Genomic DNA, 21,009 nt, shown 5'->3' on the forward strand with positions numbered 1-21,009 from the left:
CCTCCCTTCTGCACCAATGCCTCAAAAGGAAGAGCAGTTTGCAGTGCACACCAGGGCACTGAGTCCCGTGGAAATGGGGGAAAGTTTAACTTGGAGGTATCAACTGCAGGTAGGAGTGTCGGGCTGCCCCGAGGTCTTGTTCCCTCAGGACTCACTTGAGATTTCCCATATTGGGTAAGCAGCATCACCTCTAGTGCCTCATGCTACCTGAGCCATCCCACTGTCACCTTGGCTCCAATACCCTGCCAAAGAGGACAGAAGGAGAAGACACAAACCCCTGCCAGGAACCAGCTGCTTCATTACCTTTCTTGACACTGGACCCATCTTTTCCCATCTCTTCTTCCCGTGTCGGCTTCACAGGTGCCACGGGTGGTTTTCTAGCTGTACTCTCAAACTTGTACCTGGAAACAGGAAAAAGAAAACAGTCTAAAGGGAGGGCACCACACTTCCTTTGCCCCTTGGGTGAATAATGAGGACACAGGGGCATTTGGGAGCTACTGGGAAGTCCATCTTTTTCCAAAGCAGAATATGAAGAATACGCCAGATGCTGGAGGAGTGCAGTAGCAAGCTGAGTGACATCGTGAAGACCTCGAGAACCTAGAGGGGCATGAGCTTCCTCATCAGGCCCTTTGAGAGCTTTCCTAGCCTTCCTATGAGAAAGCTCATTTTAACCCAGATCCTCTGTGCTGCCGTTGGGACCATCTCCCATCTCCCGTTCAATGTTCATGTCCAGGCAGAACACAATAATCTCCTCTCCTACAGCTTTCCAGCACCATTTCTAATTCCCGTCTCACCCTCCAAATCTCTTGCAGGCCCTCCCAAGCTCATGTCCATCCATCTGTAAAAAGGAACCTCCATCTCCCAGACAAGTAATGGAACAAAACGCTGAGCATGATGGGAGCCAGGACAAAGCTCGCCAAACCCCCCTGGGCACAGCCTTCACTTTGGCCTAGATAGGCCTCCCACAAAAAAACTTTTGACCCCAGAAAACACATTCAGGACACATTTGATTCATGCAGGTCTCACAGAAGACATGAAAATGTCCCAAGCCAGCAACTAGTACGGACCTGCACTTTGATGCACATTTCAAAGAGTTACTCTCAGATGAGTTTCTGAGCAGCCCTCACAAGCACTGGCAACACAATGCTACCAAACATGCCGTGAGAAGCTGCTCGCTTGGCCACCCAGGTGCTAAGAAGAAAACATACTCACTCAGGAAAGATGATGACCTGACCAGAATGGGTCTGAGAAGCAGCGGTTTTGGTGCCTGAGAGGACTGAATCCCTCATCTCTGGCATCTGCAAAGTGACAGACATGTGTTGAGGTGATGCCAAGAAAATTATCTCAGTGCTCACAAGGGCAGCAAACTTTTCCACTGCTCAGAGAAGAAGCTGCCTCACTGAAATGCTGAATTTCTCCACTCCTCTCAACAGTCCCTCAGTTATGCAGCACAGAAACTGGAGGGAAATTAATGAGAGAGGGTAAGAACACTGTCAGGCTTTTTGCAAGGCTGAGAATCCAGAGACTCAGTCAGGAGACTAGGTCTTTCCTAATGCAGAAGCTGATGGAGGCAAGCACACGAGAAGGCATTGCACTAGCTGGGGTTCCTGGCGGCTGCATTTTCCCTGCCGGCTTGATGTGGGGTTAACCCCACAGTCTCTCCTAACATTCAGACAACTGCCTCTGCACCATGGAGGAATGGAGAGGCAAAGCGGGTAACAACTGGGAGGGCCAAACTTCTGGGGTGTGTTCAAGGGGCAGCTGCTCTGGGACCCACTGCAACAAAGGCTGGAGAAAAGGCCCTGGCCCAGAGAATGGACTGAAAAGACATCACGGACTAGGACAGAAGGAAGAGACAGAGCTGGGAAGCAGGGCTGGCCTACAGCCTGCTTGCATCTCTGCCTTAACCCTCGAGGGGCTCACCTCAGCCTGCTTTCACATCTCACCTTTCCAGCGGCACCTGAAAGACCAGCATGAAGGACAGGGCTGCACTAGAGACCTGGGGAAGGGCATCGGGCTCAAATGATTCTCACTTTGACATGCTGCAACCACGACTGCCAGCGTGCAGATGCACACATTAGGACAGAAAGACCCTCTTCATGCTGGTGACACTCCAGGGCACTGGGAAGAGCTGGTCAGCACAACTAGACCAACATAGCAACAGCAGCAACAGGGGGCTGGTCCCATATGGGCCTTGGTCTGCCTGGGCCTCTGCTTCCTGCCCAGAGAGTGGGGTCAGCAATGATCCCTGCAAAAACAAACCTACACAGACACAGACCTAGAAACACTACAGAGCAAGAGCATGAGGGTGACAAATATTCTGACCAGCTGCCATATGGGAGAGATGAAACACACTCAGGCCCTCCAGCTGCAAAGAGAGAGGATTGAGGTCAACAGAGAGTTCACAGCGGTCTGACATCCCCACTGGTCCAGGCAAGGGGAGGAGGGATCCATTACTATTCCTCACCACACCAGAGCTCAAGGGCGTCCCATGAAGGGATCAGGCTGAGCTTCCAAAGGGACACACAGAAATATTGCTACACAGCTTAAGGGCAAACTGCTGAACTCACTGCCTTACCATCCCAGGCACAGCCAAAGGACACATGGGTTCAAATGTCATCACCAACGGGCACTAAACCATGACTTTCTGGAAGGAGGGAAGTCTACCTGGAAAAAACACACAAGACCTGCCCTTTCCTTGGACTTTTTTCCCTCAGCACATGGAAACAGGCTCCCAGGCTGGATGAACATTTGGGTGGACCCAGCATAGCTATTCCCAGGGTCGTCTTTGTTGCCAAATCCTCTGAATGCTCAAGACAAACTGTCCAGGGAGTTGGCATTACTATAGGCCAGGACTGTCCATGTCCTTAAACAGGTCATGGCAGGCTAATAGAACTGCAGTCACTTGTGAGTTAGAAAAGGACTACAAGTAGTGCTGGAGAAATGGAAAACTTACCCCAAGAAGAACTTCTACCAGCTGCTCCGTCCCATTCAGCCTTCTCAGAAAGTCTCTGTAAAATCTCATTTTCACATCTACTCCTTGAATAACAAGCATGCCAATGTCCTTCAACACAAGGGCAACATTCTTCCCACTCTCCAGGCAGTAGGAGAAAAGACACATGGTCTCTTCTATGCAAGCCTCCACTGTTTTCCGAGGAACAGAGATGTCGGAGGCTATGCGAGCATACTTCAGGGGCTCAGAGAGCTTATGACCTAGGAAGCAGAAAAAGAGGAACACAGTCACTAGCGGAGCAGTTCAGCAGGCTAAAACAGAGCGTCGGCAGCTTTGAGGTCTTCAAGCAAGACAGTGCTACAGAGCTGTTTTCTTTAACATCTGGTAAAGCTCCTGAAGGAATCTGATGTCATCTCTCCCTAGGAGAAGTTCAAAGCACTCTGCAATGCTTTCTTCCCTACAGAGATTGAAAGAAAGGGCCTGGCCATCTCGTATGAACATGAGGCATGATGGCAGGACAAGGAGAGGAGAAAGGGGACCAGTTCCCAAGAGGGCGGAGTGGGTGCCAGGTACTTGTGCTCACACTCCGTGCATTCCAGGTTGGGAGACATTTAGCTGTGCCACATCACATGGTGAAAGAAAAAAGGAAAACACAAGCATTGCACTACTCCCCTTCAGATCCTTCCAGCTACCCCCAGCACCCTCAGAACTGCACAGCAAACATCCCTGCTTTTGGTGCCAGACGCCCAGCTCCAAGAAGCGCCACACTGATGTTGACATCACAGAGAAGATAGCGAGTCCTTTGAAAGGAAAGACCCACTCCAAACACAACTCGGAGCTCCTGCTGCCCCACAGGCATCACCCATGTCCATTACAGCTGCAGGGCTCACAGGGATGATCAGCAATCACAGCAAAGATGGCCTCTGATGGGTTTTCATACACACTATTGTCCCCATCTCCATTTCAAGGCTCTCTACAGCTGCCTTTGACCTACTTCAAAGTAGAAGGAGAATGGAAGAGCCAGCATGAATGCCCTTATTCAACTTTACAAGCTCCAGTGTGGCATAAACATGGACCAAAGGTTTTAACTCAATTTGATGAGAAGCAGCAGCCCCAATACATCTGGCATGCAGCCAGCTGTTAAACAAGTCAGGGAGAGAGGGAGTATAATTGTAATGTGCATTATGATGACATGATAATTAAAAACTGAAGCTGTTCTCAGGACCTGGGGAAGCAATTCTAGGTTTCTAACAGTCACTGCTGAACAGCAGTTATGCACACCCCAAAGATGTCCTAAGGCAAAGCAAAAGTTTCAGCCTGTCTTCTTACCAGGAGCATGGGCCTTATCATAGGCGAGGCCGTGAACCTCTGCAATAGTCTTCGAAAGACAGAACACAGGTCTGCGAACAGCCAGGAAACCATGCTTCCCAACACCAACTCGTTCAGTTACAACACCAAAGGTCCCAAGACAAATAACTCTCACTCCCTGAAAACACAAAGGAAGAGAAGAATTATGAGACTGGTAGGTGGACAGGCTGGTGACTTGTCAGGGCATGGGGATGGTGCTCAGTGCCCTGCCCAATCCTGCTGTACAAAAGGGACAGACGAAGCACTCAGAAAAGCTTTGGAGAAGCCTTGGAGAAGTTCTTCTGAAGAACTTTCCAGATGTTTTCATCCCCCTCCTCTTCACCCTCTCAAAAATACAAGTCAAAGCAGAGAAATCATCCCTCAGATCCAGAAGATCCAGAAGAAGGCTTTCCTGGGCAGGCCCACGATGGCAGACCCACCTGGTTCAGCATCAGCTGCCGTACAATGTAGTCAGACACACCTTCCCAGACAGCAGCAGTCTCTGAAAAATAAGGGAAAGACACGTCATGCTCTGGGGGGGCCAGCTCACAGCTGTTCAGGCCGTGCCTAGCCAAGGAGATGACAAGTGCAAGCATATTCGAACTGCATCCCCCTCCCCAAACACACCCCATCCCTGACAGGGGCTCAGCAGCTGAGGTGGGCACTGCCTTGAGGCTACAACCTTTATCTGCCCCCAGGAGCGGTCTGCAGCTGAAACAGAAGCATTAGGACATGCAGATCCTACCACGGGACATCCACAATGTGTCCCTGAGCTCAAAGCCTGCAGGAAGGAATTAGAGGCAGTGCTCGGGGTCCCAGACAGAAAGTCTTGCTGAGCTGAGGAAAAGCAGAAAGGGTCTCCTTTCCTTCCAGAAGCAGCTCTCACAGGGTGAACCCCCTCCCTAGGGACACTGGCAAGGGATTTTCACCCAGTGAGAGGACGGTGCTGTGCCCATGGCAATCTGGGGGCTCAGGGCATCCCCCAGAATCTCCCCTGCAGGGCCAGTTTCCCCCTACGGGATCTCTGCACACACAGGCTCTGCACAGCCACCGGAGCAGCTCCAGCTCCTTCCCCCGCCAGGAGCTCGGGTGGGCAATGCCCACTGCGAGGCCAGCAGTGACCCTTGGGGCAGGGACTTCTGCCCAGGGTGCCCTGGGACAGCAGGGGCAGCATCAGGGCGAGGATCCAGGAGTCCTGGCGGCCACACTGGCACCTGAGCCAGAGGGGACCATCAGTGGAAGATCTGGCTGCAGCCCCCAGCCCTGTCCACCCTCCCCCTGGCCCAGGGTTTCCACAGCCATGTTCAGAGTTAATGGTCTCTGCAACAGCTCCCGGGAAGGAGATCCTGAAGGCCTTACCATGGGTGGGGAGCGTTGGCACCACCTGCCCATGCCGTGTCCCATGACCAGTGTCCCAGAGCTCCATCTTTGTCCTCCTCGCCCTGGGTCACCCCGCAGCAGGAGGTGATGAGGAAACAGCCCCTCTCCTCCTCCTCCTCCACACGTCACCGCAGCCCCGCTCTGCCCCAGCCTCCCCTTGCCGGCTCCCGCTCAGGGTTGGTGGCTCCTCGCAGCAGAGTGGTGCTGAGAGCAGCCCCAGCGCCTGGGCTCCCCTGGCCTCGCCACGACGTGTGGGGAGAGGCCAGGGCCGCGCGGGAGAGAGCAGCTGTTGCCATGACACGGGATGTCCCCTGTGACCACAGCCCGTGTCACAGAGGGGGCATGGCCCCCCTTGCCCCAGTGCCCTGGCCAGGGCTGGCCCTGCAGCAGGCAGGGGCTGCACGGGGCGGTCGGGGACTGCCCCTGCCCCCACGCAGGCTGGGCCGCAGGGAGAACCCCACCGGGGGTCACGGCCGGGCTGGGTGCTGTGGCTGTGCTCACCCAGCCACAGCTCCTGCGCGTGAAACCTGGCTGCGAGGGAGGGCAGCGGGCACTGCACCGCGCTCGCCCCACGGCAACACAGCGCAGGCAGCTGCTGCCGCCAGGGGAGGAAGCGCTGACAACTGAGCGCACCAAAACACCCAGCAATTGCTTGGCAGCAACCAAAACCTTCTTCTGGGTGCTTGAACCAGCGGGTCCTTCCCTTGCCAGTCAGCTTCTCCAGAAAACTTGCAGGGAACTGCTGTTCAGCACTGTTAACCTGCAGACGTGTTTGAGACCTAGTGACTGCGGCACCTCAGGGCCTGGCGTGGACGGGGACTGAACAGGGGAAGAGGCAGCGCCAGCAGAGCTGCAGGCACCAGCTCACTAAACACATGAGGATCACAGACTGCTCTGCCTGCACTGCTCTCACACCTTCACCAGCTATTGGCCTCCTCACACCAGCCCACAAACACTTAAACCAGCAGAACTGGAGGAGCGCGGGGACCCTGAAGCCACATGTGGGGCTGACCCTCGCAGAGGCAGGCAGCAGCTGCAGGGACTTGGCAGCAGGTTAAACGCAAGCTCTGAAGATTTCACAAAGATGCCGCAAGAACCATCTCCAAGAAACAAGAGACACTCAGAGGTGTTGCGCAGACCTCTGCTTTGAACACACTCAAATCTAGGGTAGAAATGTCTAAGGGGGTGAGGAAATGAAAGATGGAAAAGCAACTCATACACCCACTTAAATAACTTAACGCTAAAGCAGGGCTCACCAACTAGGTCTGTAAAAACTTCTCAGCCGCACACTTCCCCACTCAGCAGAAGGCAAGAGGCAAAGTATTAGATCAGCTAAGGCAAAGAGAAAGTCTTGCGAAAACTTCTATTTCGGGAACAGAGAGCAAAAGTACTTTCTAAAGGGTTTTTTCTATGTCCCTTCAAAAAGAATAGGAGACACTGGAAGGGTACTTCGGTCTTTTTTCGAAAAAATCATTCCTTTGCCACTGTTATGCTCCCAAACCCACCTGGTGCCATCACTGGCCTGACAGGAGAAAGGGCACAAGAGCCGGGGGCTCCCGCAGGGCCGGAGGTGGCCCAGGCCGGGCCGGGCCTTCCCCAGCAGCTGCTCGCACACACCGGGCCGCGGTGCCTCCGGCTGCCCCCGCGCGCACAGCCGCTCGCTCTGCCCAGCCCGCGGCCCTCGGCCCTCGGCCCCGGCGCGGCAGCTCCCAGCGCTGCGGCTCGAGGCTCCGGGCGGCCCCGCACCGGGAGACGCTGCCCCGCGCGGCACCAGCCGCCTCGCCCCCCCTCCCTCCCCGCAGGGCCCGGGCAGTCCCCGGGCAGTCCCGGCCCCGCCCCCGCCCTCCTCTGCGCCAGTGCGCATGCTCCGAGGGAGGCGGCACTTCCGGCCCTGTGGGGGTGGGGCCTGTGTGTCCATGGCCACCGCCCCTGGTGCCGCCGGCCCCGCCCCCACCGGGCCCCACTGCGGTGCCGGTCTCGAGGCCGCGGAGAAGCAGCTGCGGCAGCGGCGGGTGTTGGCGGCTGCTGCGCAGGGAGCCCGGAGCGACACTGCGGCCCGGCGTGTGCTCGTGTGCGCGGAGCCTGTGGCTGCTGCTGCCGGCCGGGGCCAGGGCCGGAGCCGAGGGTGGGGAGTGAGGGGGAGCGGCGCCGGGCTGGCCCTGGGCTGCGGGAGTTGTGCTGCAGGGGAGCGTCGGCGGGGAAACGCTGCTGCCGAGGCGCTGCTGCCACAGGGCCCCGCTCTGCCCCGGGGCCTGGGCGAGTCTGCACCAGGGGACAGGACAGGATGGGCTGGGCCGGGCCGGGCCGGGAGAGAAAGCTCTGTGCTGCGGGTGGGGGCAGGTGCTGTCTGCAAGCACCCCAGGGACACAGAAGGGTGTTTTCAGCCCGCGCTGCCGCCCGGCAGGTGCAGAGGAGCCCTGAGCTGTGCGAGCTCCATCACTAGTGAAACCGCAGGCAGCAGGTGAGGAGGGAGAAGAGCAGAGAAGCTGCTTTCTGTGCTCCTGCTGCCCCTGGTGTCCTCCCGCGGTGGGAAGCTGCAACGCTCTGGGTGCGGGTGGGGAAAGTGGTGGGGGAAGTCGATAGGCCTGAGCTGCTGTTGTGCTGTGCCGGGGAAGTGCAGCATTCAGTTTTCTTGATTACCCTGTGAAAATTGGACTTGTTTTCTTCAGCTTTCAGTTATGAACATTAGCAAGGTGTCATGTCCAGGGATGGGGAGAAATGAGGGCTGTGAAAAGAGCAGGGCCTGAGCTTAGGTAAGTCTTTGCAGAGTTCGAGTGCTTTTTTGATAGCTTCCTTGCTTCCTGCAGTTGCTAAGGAGGAAAGTAAAAGGATGCCACAAATGGGCACTGTCCTCTCTAGACCAAGGAGACGGACGTGAACGCAGCCTTGCATGGAGAGCGTTTTCAAGGGATTTACAGGTTAGGGCCCATTTTTCCAGTTCGTTTCCAATATTCCTCGACACCAGTGTCCTCATTCCTTTCTCCCAAGCCCTTGGTTGAACCTAAATGGTAAAGCCAGAGCGTAACTCTCTCATGGAGGTGTGCATTGCTGTTGGAGACGGAGGTATCTAAGCATAGATTGATTTTTTTTTTTTCTTTGCTTCTGCCTTCTGTCCATTCATGTTCCCTGGCTCTGGCTGCTTTAGCAAATCCAAGCTTTCCCCATTCATTTCTGAATTATGAAGAGAAAATGGATCTTCCAGTGTGATCAAACTACTTCTGACCCCTCAAGTGCTTGATGGACAGAACAAGTCTCATGGATGGTGAGTGCTCTCCTGCAGCTGGAGCAGGATGTGCTTCTGTTTAGGAGCAGATATTGTAACTGTAGCCAGGTATCTAAACTGTAGTTCTCTCTGAATGTCACATTGGGAATGTTGACTTGTTCTTTCTCTCTGCTGGAAGGTTGGTGCTGGCAAGCTGTGACTGAAGACAGCTCGGCGGAAACTTCTGTCTTGCTAAAAGTTGAACTGGAGGATACAGAAATGTTTTGCCTGCTTGAGTTTAACCTTCTGAAATTCCAGACCATGCTGAAGGAGAATGTGTTCAGTGAAAGGTGCAGTGAAGGATCTCAGTTCTGTTGTAGGAAGTTTTTGTGCACCTGACACAAAAGGGAGATGGTCCAGTAGTGATGGTAGCAGCTGGGTTTGGGAGCAAAAGATTTGACAAGAAGTGGTTTTTTTGTTGAACACAGATTGCAGAATCCTTACAGTGTTGCCTAGTCTTTTTGAAAGCAACTAGAAGAAACCTTCGAAACCACTTTCAGTCTCTGTTTGTGAAGCAGAACTACTTGCAAGACTCCATCTTTGCATCAGCTGACAAAATCTTTCACCTGACTATTGCCTTGTGCCTGGTGAGGAAGTGTGCAGCTGCAACTTACTGAAAGACCTAGATCCTGAGCCCTGCTTTAGCAGGATGTTATTTCAGTGAGTGTCTGAGTTGCTTTTCCGTCTTTTCTTTCCTGTCCTAGGTGGACTCTTTTTTTTTCTGGAGCTTGCAGAGGTAGTGATTTACATGTTTGCTTATGATCTGAGATGGCTCAGTAACCTTTAGTGTGTTGCTTTCCTTGAGGAAGGCAGCAAGCTTTACGTCTAGGCCGGGGCAGTATGCTGTTGCTAGTGACACCAGAAACCTTTGGTGCTGGAAGGGGGTGTTACTGGAAGGCCTGTGAGAAAGAGGCCGAAGACGCAGCGGTGGGAGAAGTAGCTGTGTGTGAGCGGGCTGTTGCCTGGGCGAGGTGTGTGGGGTTGCTGAGATGCTGCAGCAGTGGCAGTAGCTGCTGCTGTAGAGACTCTTCCCATGTTTCTGTGGGAGATGATCTGCGAGGTGCTTGGAGGGGAGAACTTTGGGAGCTGAAAGGTAATGTTGGGAGTCAGGGCCCTGTGCAGGGCTGCACTCGGTCTGCGAGAGACTTGCCTGTGGCTGCGCAACCCTGTTGTGCCTGTTCTTTCCTCAGCATTGAGCCACGTGTGGAGGACCCTGGCCAGACTCAAGCAGGGAAGAGAAAATCAGGAGTTACACCTTATTCAAGTAATTAATGGGCGTTCTCGTTCTTAGGTGTCAGGTGCCTTGGAAAACTCTGCTTCTTCTACTAACCCATTGTTGCTGAAATGGTGAGGCTTTTCCCCCATCCTTTTCTCTTGGTGACCAGCTGTGCAGCCAGGGGCCCGAGGAGGTGTCGTGGGGGCTAGCCCTAGGTAGGATATAATCTGTACGGAGTGAATGTGACGGGATACACTATTTCTAGTGCCAGCAGGAGAGATGCCCACGTCAGCAGAGTGCCCTGGACTCCAGGCACTGTTTTCTGGCTCTGTGCCTCTCCCCATGGGCAGCAGCGAGAGCATTTCAGCCGCAAGTCTAAGATCTTTTGGTCGAGGAAGTCTAAGTCAGCTGGAGCATTTATGCTAATATAGCTTTTGTCAGAAGCTGTAGAATAAAACAAGCTGTTTCTGGAAAGAAAGAAAAAAAAAAGGGGGTGGGGACCAAGCCTTCTGGCTAGTTACTGGCTGAAGTGGCTTTGTAAGGTTTTTGTGAAAGGGCAAATGTATGTTAAAAGTGAACGAGAGCCTTCAGTGTGCCAGTGGCTGTTTTAGGCGTAGTCTGAACTCCCTTCTCCTAGGGATGACCTTTGTAGTGTCCTGCTGTTTGCAGTAACGGTGGAAGATAAATTCCTTGTGCACCCTTAGGAGCCCTTTCCTTAAATTAATGTAGAGTTTAGACAAGACTCTGAAATAAGCCCTTTGTAACTCTTTGGTGTGTGTGTGTGTGTATGGGGTTTTTTTTGTTTGTTTGTTTTATGCTGGCAGAGCTTCCAAACCAAGCAAGCAGATCACATATTTTCTGGACAAGCCCCGTTCCATTGCTTATATCAAGGCAGCTTCTTTTCCGGACCTTCTCTAGAAAATTGGAGGTATGTAACTTGGGAAGGTGTCCTGAACTGTGCCCTGCAGAGAGGTCAGGTTAAATCGGTTTGCTGACAAACCATTTTCTTCTGTATCCTGCAGTTTATAAGAATGTCATGTGTATACATTTACTATTGTCCCAAAGAGTTTTTTTTTAATCCTGTTTGTTATTTAAATAATAGTTCACAAGTACTTCTTTTACATGTCTGACATGATTATGCAGACATATGAGTTTTGTAGTTATTTTTGAGTAGGTGCTGGAATTAGGGGCCTAATTTGGTCCAGTGTGGAGTGTGGACATTAAACCCCTAGCAGCTGCCTTGCTTCTGTGCTCATGAACTTTCACATGATATTCGCAAGGCCTGTTTGTCAGAGTTGGGCTTCCTGCTCAGCAGTCAGTGTTAGGAAGCTGTCTGCACTGTCCCCCATAAACTGGCAGCCCCCTACATGTAATTGTCCTTGAAAGTTGACTTGTGCTTTTTCTCTTAACACTCTGCCTTCCTTAAGCACACTTGGATGCCAGCAGCCATATTGCAGCCAGTCAAACGCACACCATGGTGTTCCGATTGCCTGACTCCAGTGTTGTCATGTTTCCCCTTGTGTTGTCAGCTCAGTTCCCTTTGAAGCTCAGCACCTTCAAGGCCTTCCAGGCTCCTGTCCTAGGTGCCTTGGTGTGGGCAATGCCTGCTGTGGCTGGCTGAAACCTCAGCGTTGTGAGGGCTGCAGCCTGGTGCGGCACAAGAGGCGTTTGTTGTTCTTGCGTTCGTTCCTGAGCTGCTTTCTTGTGTTTGCTACTCCTTGGGTTTTCTGTCCGCTTCCTCTCTTTTCCCTGTTACCGCTGAAGGGCGAGCAGATTGAAACAACCCTGCCCTTCAAAGTTAGGACTCTGAAACAAGGAACCAGGCTGCTGTTGCTCACTGAGCAGCAAACGGAGGGAGCCAGTGATCCTGTGCTCTGAAACACTCCTGCTGTTTGCGGGCTCTAACTTAACAGGCTTTGACAAGCCTTGTTTAGCTACCTGCTGCTTAAAGGTTCGTGTGCTCATTCCTATGTCTCATGAGCCCTTTCCGCTGTAACTGTGTTTTTTCAGGCCATTGTGAGAGGGCTCCTTGCTGCATTTGAGGAAGGCAAGGTGGAGGAGACCATGAGCAGTGCTTTTAACCTCACTGCCACCCCTAAGGACGTCCAGGCACTAAGGAAGCTTTGCTGGCTCTGGGAGGAGGTAACATTTGCTGCAGCAGAGTGGTGTTCTCATGCAGTGTGTGTTGAAAAATACCCCTTGACAGTGTATGTGAGTTTTCTTTTCAAATTCTTTGCCCCCCCCCCACTGCAGATCTCAGAATTGTCTGTGTTTGGGCTCTGATTTTCAGCCTTGAAGGGTGCAGTATTTCTGAAAGCACCTGCACTTCTTGTCTGGTGCTGCTTCCCAGAGTTGGTCGTATTCCAGTCCAGATTAATTGGAGTGGATGACTAGTGTTTCTAGCAAACTCTGAAGAGGTAACCACATGCAGAAGTCTGGGAACAGAAGCTACAACTGGAGTTTTCTCAGGCAGCTGCCTGCTCCAGGGTGGCCAGCAGATTAGCGTGGCTGTGCTTTTCATTTGGTAAACCAGTGTTGTATTTTTCCTCTCAAAGCTCACTGTTTATTATACCGATCACAGATTCCTACATGAATCTTGTGGTGTAAAGAAGGAAGGAAGGCTATCCAGTGGTTGTGCTTTCTATACTTTCTTCTATCCAAAACTAATTTCTGAGGGCTACAGAGCAGTAAGAAAATGGACCAGAGGGGTGTATCTCTCACAGCAGGACTGTGTCTTAGTGCCCATTGACTTGAGAATGCAGAGGGCCTGGTGGAGAGTCAAACTGGCTTTTCCTTAGACTTGGATGAGGAGTGCAAGCAAGCAAGACAAGTCGTTGTGGTTTTATTCTGATTGCAGCCTAAGGTTGTGCTGGGTCTCATTTGACAACTGTGTCTTAATAACAGGTCATAGATATCAGAAAGAAGACCACCAAATGTTTTGATGCAATGGGACAAAAGGGCAGCAAGCTTTGTGAACCTTTGTTGTAACTGCTCAGCCACTGCTTCTTTGCTTTGACCCACAGTAAGGATTTCTCAGGTTTTCTCCCTTGATAGGCGCCGCACAGGCAAGCATGGGACTCAGGATGGTGCAGCCCATAGAAGAGGGGTTTGCTCTGGGGTGCTCCCCAAGGGTTAAGGAACCTTGGGCGTACCACAGCCAGAGTCACCACACTGTGGGGTTGCTGTAGCCCTCCAATAACCCCGTGAGTGCTGAGCAAACCTAGTCAGCCAAGGAGAAGTGACACCACACACTCGCACTGTAAGCATCTAGGTACTGTGGAATTTTGCCCTGGGTTATCTGTTGAACATGCGTACAGTTATTTGTTGGCCATATTGTTGACCATCCTGATGGCTGAGGCCATCAGTTCTGTTGTGTAACCGTGGTCTGGCATGGTTTGGATGGGTAATGAACTAAGCCCGGGAAGGGTAAAAGCAAGTAAGCCACATACCTCTGCGTGGACCTGGACTCACCGTCAGCTGGCCTGCGGACCCGACAACCCACCCATCAGCAGGGACGCCCCTGATGCCGACTGCCAGGGAGAACCTGAATCATCCCAGCGTAGCTTAACAGTGGTGAGAACAATCTGGGGAAAACTATACTGGAGGGGTGGCCCATAAGGACAAGGAAAGGGCTAAAATGCTCATTGTACCGTGCTCTCGTGGCTTAACCATAGAGCTCTCATATGTGTGTATATATAGTTTAGTTCTGTTATATTTCTAGCTTTACTATACTTTTTAGCTTTGTCATACTTGTAGATCGTCTGCTGTTAATTGTTTAGTGTTGTCCAACATCTGTCATATGTGTAGAACCTCTCAGGTCTATTAAATTCTTATACTTGACAAATGCTGATCTCTCGAGTCCAGTGCGACTAACCCCAGAATCTGAAAGAATCCCAGCTGCCCCTCTATTGCCGTGTCACACCCTCCCTCTCCTCCCCATGGGGAAGGGAGTCCCCAGGCGATGCTGGACTCAGCTTTGGCTGATGGGAGGGGAGCACAGGGCAGGGTGGAAGAAGCAGACGGAGCCTCTCAGGGTGCATGAGGGAGTCTTCCAAAGCCCAAGGCTGAGCCAGGGACCTTTGGGTCTTCCCCATGATGCTCTCCTAGCCAGGCTTGTTCTGCCCTGCCCTAGGAGCTCTCATCCCCATGCCAGCCATGCCAGAGCAGAGGCTGAGGAGCTGGAGGTGCCTCAGGCCAAGCTGTGCCAGCCCTGGGGAGCTGTCCCTGAGCATGGGGCAGGCTGAGCCCCTCCTCGCGTGTCCTGTCCTGCTGGGAGGGCAGCACAGGGACGGGGGAACAGCCTGTTCCTGCCCAGGGGCAGTGCGGGACCTTTTCGACAGCCTCTGCGTTGCAGTAGCACTGGCTGCACCCCCTCCCTGTGGCCACCACCGCAGCCCTGCCTGCCCCTGCCCGACCTGCTGCCCTCCTTGCTCCCAGCCCCTCTCCTGGCACCACGGTGACCAGCTCTACAAGGAAGGAGCTCCCTGGCCCCCCCATGCTGGAGATCCAGCTCCAGCCAGGCAGTGGGATGCCGGCTTCCCCCTCCAGGCCTCCTGGCCCACTCCCCCTGGGCCCCTTCCCCCTTGTGGGGAGCTGGAGCTGCCCCAGCTCGGGGCAAATGGTGCATAAACACTTGAGCTGTGAAACAGAAAAACCTGCTCTCCTAACTGTGCATCATAAAATCAGACCCAAGTGGCTGTGCTTGCTCAGACTCTGCATGCAGCACTACCTGGGTAGGGGTCCAAACCTAAAGCACTCCTTGCACCTTTGATTGAGCTGTTGGGCAAGAGCTGCTGATGTGGATATACAGCGAGCTTTTCTACCTACAGCCTTCCCTGGGATCTGCTCAGTTCCCAGCTTCCCTTGCCAAGGCTTTCTTGACCGTAGTGAGGGGGCAGGTCAGCAGGACAAGGACAGGGTCAGGTCAGGACCTGAGAGGTGCAGGACCAGGCACAGGCATGTCCACAGCATAACTCAGGCAAGGCTTAAGGACAAGGAGAGCAGCTCCTCGGCAAGGGGAGGAGGCCCCCCAATGACGCCAGTCACTCTGTCTCCCCTGTCTTGTGTCCAGAAGATTCCCCTCCCTGTCTGCCTGCAGCCCCCCCATGCCCACCCCACTGCCCAGCACAGCATGAGAGCCCTGGCCCTGCAGCCCCTCTGGCAGCTCCTGCTGCCCCAGGGACAGAGCAGCCTGTCCTGAGCTGGTGCACAGAGAAACCTCATTCTCATTTCCATCTCCGAATGCTGGCTGCTTCTCTCCTGGGACGTCCCTGCTCCCCAGAGAGCCTTTCCCCAGGTGAGTGTGTCCATGCTGGCCTGGCTGGCCATTCCTGCACCCTTCTCCGGTGCTCCCCGCAGGGCCCCGGGCTGGCAGTGCTGCTGTGCAGAGCGAGCAGGCTGTGGGACCATGGGGCCGCAGGGTGAATCCTGACTCCGCACGGGCCATGCTGGTTGGGGTGGGAAGCAGACCCAGCCAAACAGGGCTCACCACCGCTGACACTGCTGACATGTGTCTGCCCTCATGGGTGGTGCTCAGAGTGACCCCAGGGTGTTTGCAGTAGCAGGAGATGTTTTTGGGTGTGCACTAGCTCCGGCCTGTGGTGTTGCACTGAGGATACTCTCCAATGCCCCTTCCCTGGGCCTCCTGGGTGCCTACTGCCTCTCCAGGCATTGCAGAACCCTCGTTTCCCTATGCATACCTGGATTTAGTGCTTTGTCTTTGAGTGAATCTACCATGGACTGTCCCTTGTTTGGTGAGGCTCCGCTCACTGCCCACCCCCAGGCCCACAATGTCCCTGGAGATCCCCTGAGCTCTCCTGGGGGCTCAGGTTCCCTTCCAGAAGGATGGGCATCTGTCATCAGCACTGTCACCTGTGTATCAGCCCCAGGCATGCAATTCAGAGACCATTCAGCATCTCCACTGGCAGTGGTCACTGAGAAATGAACCCTGAATCCAGCCCTTGGTCCCTGAAATGTCACACTGGGACTCTGAGCTCATCCCCTGGAGCCCACACAGTACAGAGGCAGAGCAGCAGGCCCTTTTATGGTGCAATCCCTTGGGTGTATTTTTGACCCCAGCTTCTGAAGAAAGACCAGACTTCGGGTAGGTCACAGAGGAGATCTCTTTTTATTACAGCAGTGTTATTCTGGAGGCCAGGTCTGGCATAAGGGTGCCCATTGCCTTGTCCTGCCTGAACTTACAGGACACATGGAAACACAACCCTACCACTACCAGGTTATGAGAACTACTGGGCCATATACCCAGAACAGAGTGCAGAAGGACAGCATGGAAATGAAGAGAACAACTCTAAAAAGAGAAAGTCCTGCTGCTGTTGGTGGACGTGTCTCAGGAAAGCTGCAGCCACCGCACAAAGGCTGCAGCGAGGAAATGCCTGCTGTGGCAGTGGGGGATGGTCCTGAGGAACACAGGGTCTGTCCCCACAAGCTGCTGCCTGACTCCCCTCCCCTCTACTTCCCCTCCACTTGTAGCGTTTGAGCGCTGGAGAGGGAAGGGACCAGCCCAAGATGACAACTGGCTGCCACCCTCACAGGAGAGGGGTGTGAGATCACCCCTTGACAATGGCCAGGGAAGCTGAGCTCTCCTAACGGACATGGGAGCCATGGTCTCACCCCATCTTTATTCGTCTGAGCCTGACTCTGTCCCATGAGCTCCCTTGGTGTCAGTGCAAAGGAGCCGCTGCAAAGGGAAACTCTCCTCATTGCCCTGAAGGCATCTGAGGGAGCTCAGACTAGTGGGCTCTGAGGTTCCCCCATCTCTGCTGATGAAGGGGGAAGCCTGGCTTCCTGCTTCAACACGGTCCCTCAGTCAGATTCAAACGAGAGATTCCTGAGGACAAGTGGCATGAACCAAACCGTTTTGTCTTTTTACAAGAATGCAACAGAGGAAAGGAAAGAAAGAAAGAAGTGAAGAACACATAACCTTGAGGCCAAATGCCCTGTGAATGATGAGTGGATGCACATGGGATGGTTATTGGTGCTGACCTTGTACCCATTGAACCAGTTTCCTCAGTGCCTCCTTGAGCTCCTTGTTCCTCATGCTGTAGATGAGGGGGTTCACTGCTGGAGGCACCACTGCATACAGAACAGACACCACCAGATCCAGAGCTGGGGAGGAGATGGAGGGGGGCTTCAGGTAGGTAAACATGAGAGTGCTGACAAACAAGGAGACCACGGCCAGGTGAGGGAGGCACATGGAGAAGGCTTTGTGCTGGCCCTGCTCAGAGGGGATCCTCAGCACAGCTGTGAAGATCTGCACGTAGGACAGCACAATGAAAATGAAACACCCAAAGCCTAAACAGACACTAACCACAATAAGTCCAGCTTCCCTGAGGTAGGAGTCTGAGCAGGAGAGCTTGAGGATGTGGGGAATTTCACAGAAGAACTGCTCCACGACATTGCCTTGGCAGAGTGGTATTGAAAATGTGTTCCCAGTGTGCAGGAGACCATCGAGAAAACCACTGACCCAGGCAGCTGCTGCCATTTTGACACAAGCTCTGGTGCCCATGATGGTCCCATAGTGCAGGGGTTTGCAGATGGCAACAAAGCGGTCATAGGCCATGACAGTGAGAAGAAAATATTCTGCTGACAGCAAGAAGACAAACAGAAAGACCTGGGCAGCACATCCTGAGTAGGAAATGGCCCTTGTGTTCCAGAGGGAATTGGCCATGGATTTGGGGACAATGGTGGAGATGGTGCCAAGGTCGAGGAGGGAGAGGTTGAGGAGGAAGAAGTACATGGGGGTGTGGAGGCGGTGGTCACAGGCTATGGCTGTGATGATGAGGCTGTTGGCCAGAAGGGCAGCCAGGTAGATGCCCAGAAACAGCATGAAGTGCAAGAGCTGCAGCTCCTGTGTGTCTGCAAATGCCAGGAGGATGAACTCGTTGAGGAAGCTGCTGTTGGACATTTGCTCCTTTAGGGCGTAGGGGACTGTCCAAAGAATAGAAATTAAGAAGTCAGGAGAGATTTTTCAAGTAAAAAAAAAAAAGTTCCAGTTTTCATACGACCTCCCATATTGCCTCTCTCTTTGCTGAGAGGATCTGTGTGCTCCACTTTGCACTGGCTGAGTGTGCTGTGAGGAGCAGGGGCCTCTGCCCTTGGGCTGCAAAGGAGTCAGTCCTGCTGTACAGTGGTGGGAAGGAGCGAATGGGAGGGAGTAGCTCTGCATTCACAGTTTCTGCCAGGTGAAATCCAGCTGTCATGTGGAAGGGCTTTTCAGCATCTTCACCACCAGTTCTAGTAAATGAGGGTTAAGGAACAGACTTTTAGGGATTTTTCAACGTTGTTTATTTTCTTTCAGATGTCCTTGTTACCCCTAGGGAGTGTTCCTCAAAGGTAGCAATCCATGGCATTTCTGCTGTGAGTCCTGTGATGAAAGAATTCACTGTCACTTGGTGCAGAGTGAGGACAGCTAGTCTGTCTATTAGCCTTGATCCCAGCTGTCCTGTGTTCCCACCTCTTTGAGCTGGAGGATGATCACACTCATATGTTGCCCTAAAAAGAAACGAGCCGCTGCTGAGAGCAGAGGAGTCCAGTTTCAAACTGCAGGTCTCCAAACTTCTCTCCCTTTCTCAGCTCACCAGAGGGAGGTCTCCACACTCCCCTTCTAGCCAAGGACACGCAGGGCTCTTTTCAGCTGCCCCTATTCAGCTGCCCACCACCATTTCCATACTCTTTGCATCTCTGCAGCTTCTTCATGGGTCTCTCAGCACAGAGATGCTATGAGACAGCTGTGCCCTTCTGGAGGGCAGCTTACAGCCTGGCAGAATGCCATAGGGTCAAATGTCCTAAGGATGGTCTCCCTTAAGGAGAGTCTGCTCTTTTCCCAACCCCATGGACTGCATTTCCTGGAGCCCCACAGGTCAGAAGGGGGTTGGGGCAACCTCCCTCCCATGCAGACCCCTCTGTTGCACAACTCACAGGGTCAGTGTCAGAACTGCAGCTGAACCCCCCAACCCCAGGGAGCCCGAGAGAAGAGCAGGAGCAGCATGGACAGGAGGGGAAATAAGGAGCAACACCATGATCCTGCTGCCAAGGGAGGCAAGGAGACAGGGACAGGCAGGCACTCCGGAGAGTCTTCACCTTACCCAGATGGGCATGCAGCCTTGCAGACAGCAACATCGCAGGGCAGTCACTGTCAGCCCCTTCGTTGGGCAGCATGAAATGGGCCCGTGGCAGGTGAGATGCCTCTCTCCTCTGCCGGAGGTCTGGCTGCAGAGGAGGTGGCTCATGCCCCAGACTCCATGGCTGTCAGGGCAGCGGCTCTGCTGGGTGGGAGAGGACACGTGGGGGGCTTGCTCAGAGGAAGAGGGTGTCTGCATCAGAGGGACTGCCCATGACTTGCCCAAATCCATCCTCCCATGATGATTCTGTTTGTTCATCTCCTTCCCTGCCCATCTCTGCTGCCTGCAGCTGTCCCTGCGGGGAGCTCTTTCTCTGTACCAACAACTATTCCCAATCACTGCTCGCAGACCCCTTCCCATCCTCTGTGTGCTCAGCTCTGCCCTACAGAAACCTCCTGGCTCAGGGCACTGGGCAGGGGCATCTCTGTGCATGCAGGTCCTAAGGAGCAAGTCAAGATAAACCCCGATGAGGCAATAAAGGGGATGCTGGTGCTGCCTGTAGGCTGAGGTGGGGATGAAGGGGTTTGCTGAGGTTTCTCACAAACCTACTGATCTCTGAGAGTGAAGGCTGAGGAGTCCCAGTCCCTTGCCAAACCAGAAAACTCTTTCCTTTTTTCTCCCTGCCAAAATAAGGAAACTGAAAGCGCAGATGCCAGAAGGAAAGCTCCTTCCCTTTCAAACAGCTGTTTTTTCACCTTGCTCTTGAAAAGACCCCTCAAATATGCCCTGTGCATGAGCTAGAGCTGTGAGCAGCCCTCACCCACGCAGCACCCTCTCAACAGGAGAATGAACCTGCCCTGCTGGGGGTCGATCCTCCTACCCAGAGCTTCTCCCCACTGCACTGTGAGGAATTCCCTGGGCAGGATGAGTGCTGATCTTTGCAGGCAGCAGAGTCACTGCCCCAGGCACACAGCACCCTGGGGTGCAGGGACACTGCTCTGAATTACAGTCCCGGTGCAGTCCTGGGTGCACTCCCAGGCTTCACACCCCTGCATCATCCCTGGGAGAAGGTAGTCGCATGACCTGTCTCTCTGACAGTATGGCTGAGAATCCCTGCTCTGAAGCACCTCCTCCTCCTCTGCACTGGAGAAGCCGGGTGGGACATCCTAGAAAAACTATCAGTCATGAGATGAGATGGTTTTAGAAGACCCCTCCAGGAACTCCAGCAGTATTGCTCTACAGCCAGAGACTTACTGTGTCAGAGGCTCTGAAGATTTGTCCCTCCGTGAGCTCTCCTCTCTCCTCCCACTCCACACTGCCTTTCACTTCTCTCTGTCTTGTCTCATCTTATGTCAGCAAGAGCAGGTGGTGCCTGGAACCCTGCTGCTCTTTGCAGAGGAGCTGCTCCTGGACAGAGCTGTCTCCCAGTAGTGCTGACCTGTTGCCATGAGCTCCCTTCATCCCAGGAGCCTGGCCCCACTCGGGAACAGTGGCCCAGCTGAAAGTATGACTTCATTTCTCCTTTGTACTCCCTCCTCCTGGGAGATGTTCACTGAGGCAGACTAAAATAATCATGCAGATCTCTACATTGCAAACAGCTAATGTAATTCAGTGCACACACTTGAGTCAGTGACAAAAAATAGCCCAGCAGCATCATGTCAGATGCTTGGCATGTCCAGCACAACCACATGTCTCTAGCAGGTGCAGCATGGGACCTACAGGAAAGCCATGCCCTTTTGGAGTGGTTGCTGGGCAAGTGCCCCAGGGCACC

At 53.6% G+C, this 21,009-nt stretch overlaps 2 protein-coding genes across 2 annotated transcripts in view; one reads left to right on the forward strand and one right to left on the reverse strand.

Moving 5' to 3' along the window:
• LOC136993818 (uncharacterized) overlaps positions 1–21,009 on the forward strand; it is a 487,107-nt gene that overhangs the window by 292,589 nt on the left and 173,509 nt on the right. The window lies entirely within an intron of this gene.
• LOC136993797 (olfactory receptor 6M1-like) overlaps positions 2,288–21,009 on the reverse strand; it is an 81,351-nt gene continuing 62,629 nt past the window's right edge. The window contains exons 2-4 of the mRNA XM_067308744.1: positions 4,283–4,439; positions 3,032–3,213; positions 2,288–2,368 (exon numbers count right to left, since the gene is read on the reverse strand). Coding sequence (XP_067164845.1) covers positions 2,288–2,368; positions 3,032–3,213; positions 4,283–4,439 — 420 coding nt within the window. The remainder of the gene's footprint in view (positions 2,369–3,031; positions 3,214–4,282; positions 4,440–21,009) is intronic.

The sequence above is a fragment of the Apteryx mantelli genome, chromosome 20 (genome assembly GCF_036417845.1).
Source record: "Apteryx mantelli isolate bAptMan1 chromosome 20, bAptMan1.hap1, whole genome shotgun sequence".
NCBI lineage: Eukaryota > Metazoa > Chordata > Aves > Apterygiformes > Apterygidae > Apteryx > Apteryx mantelli.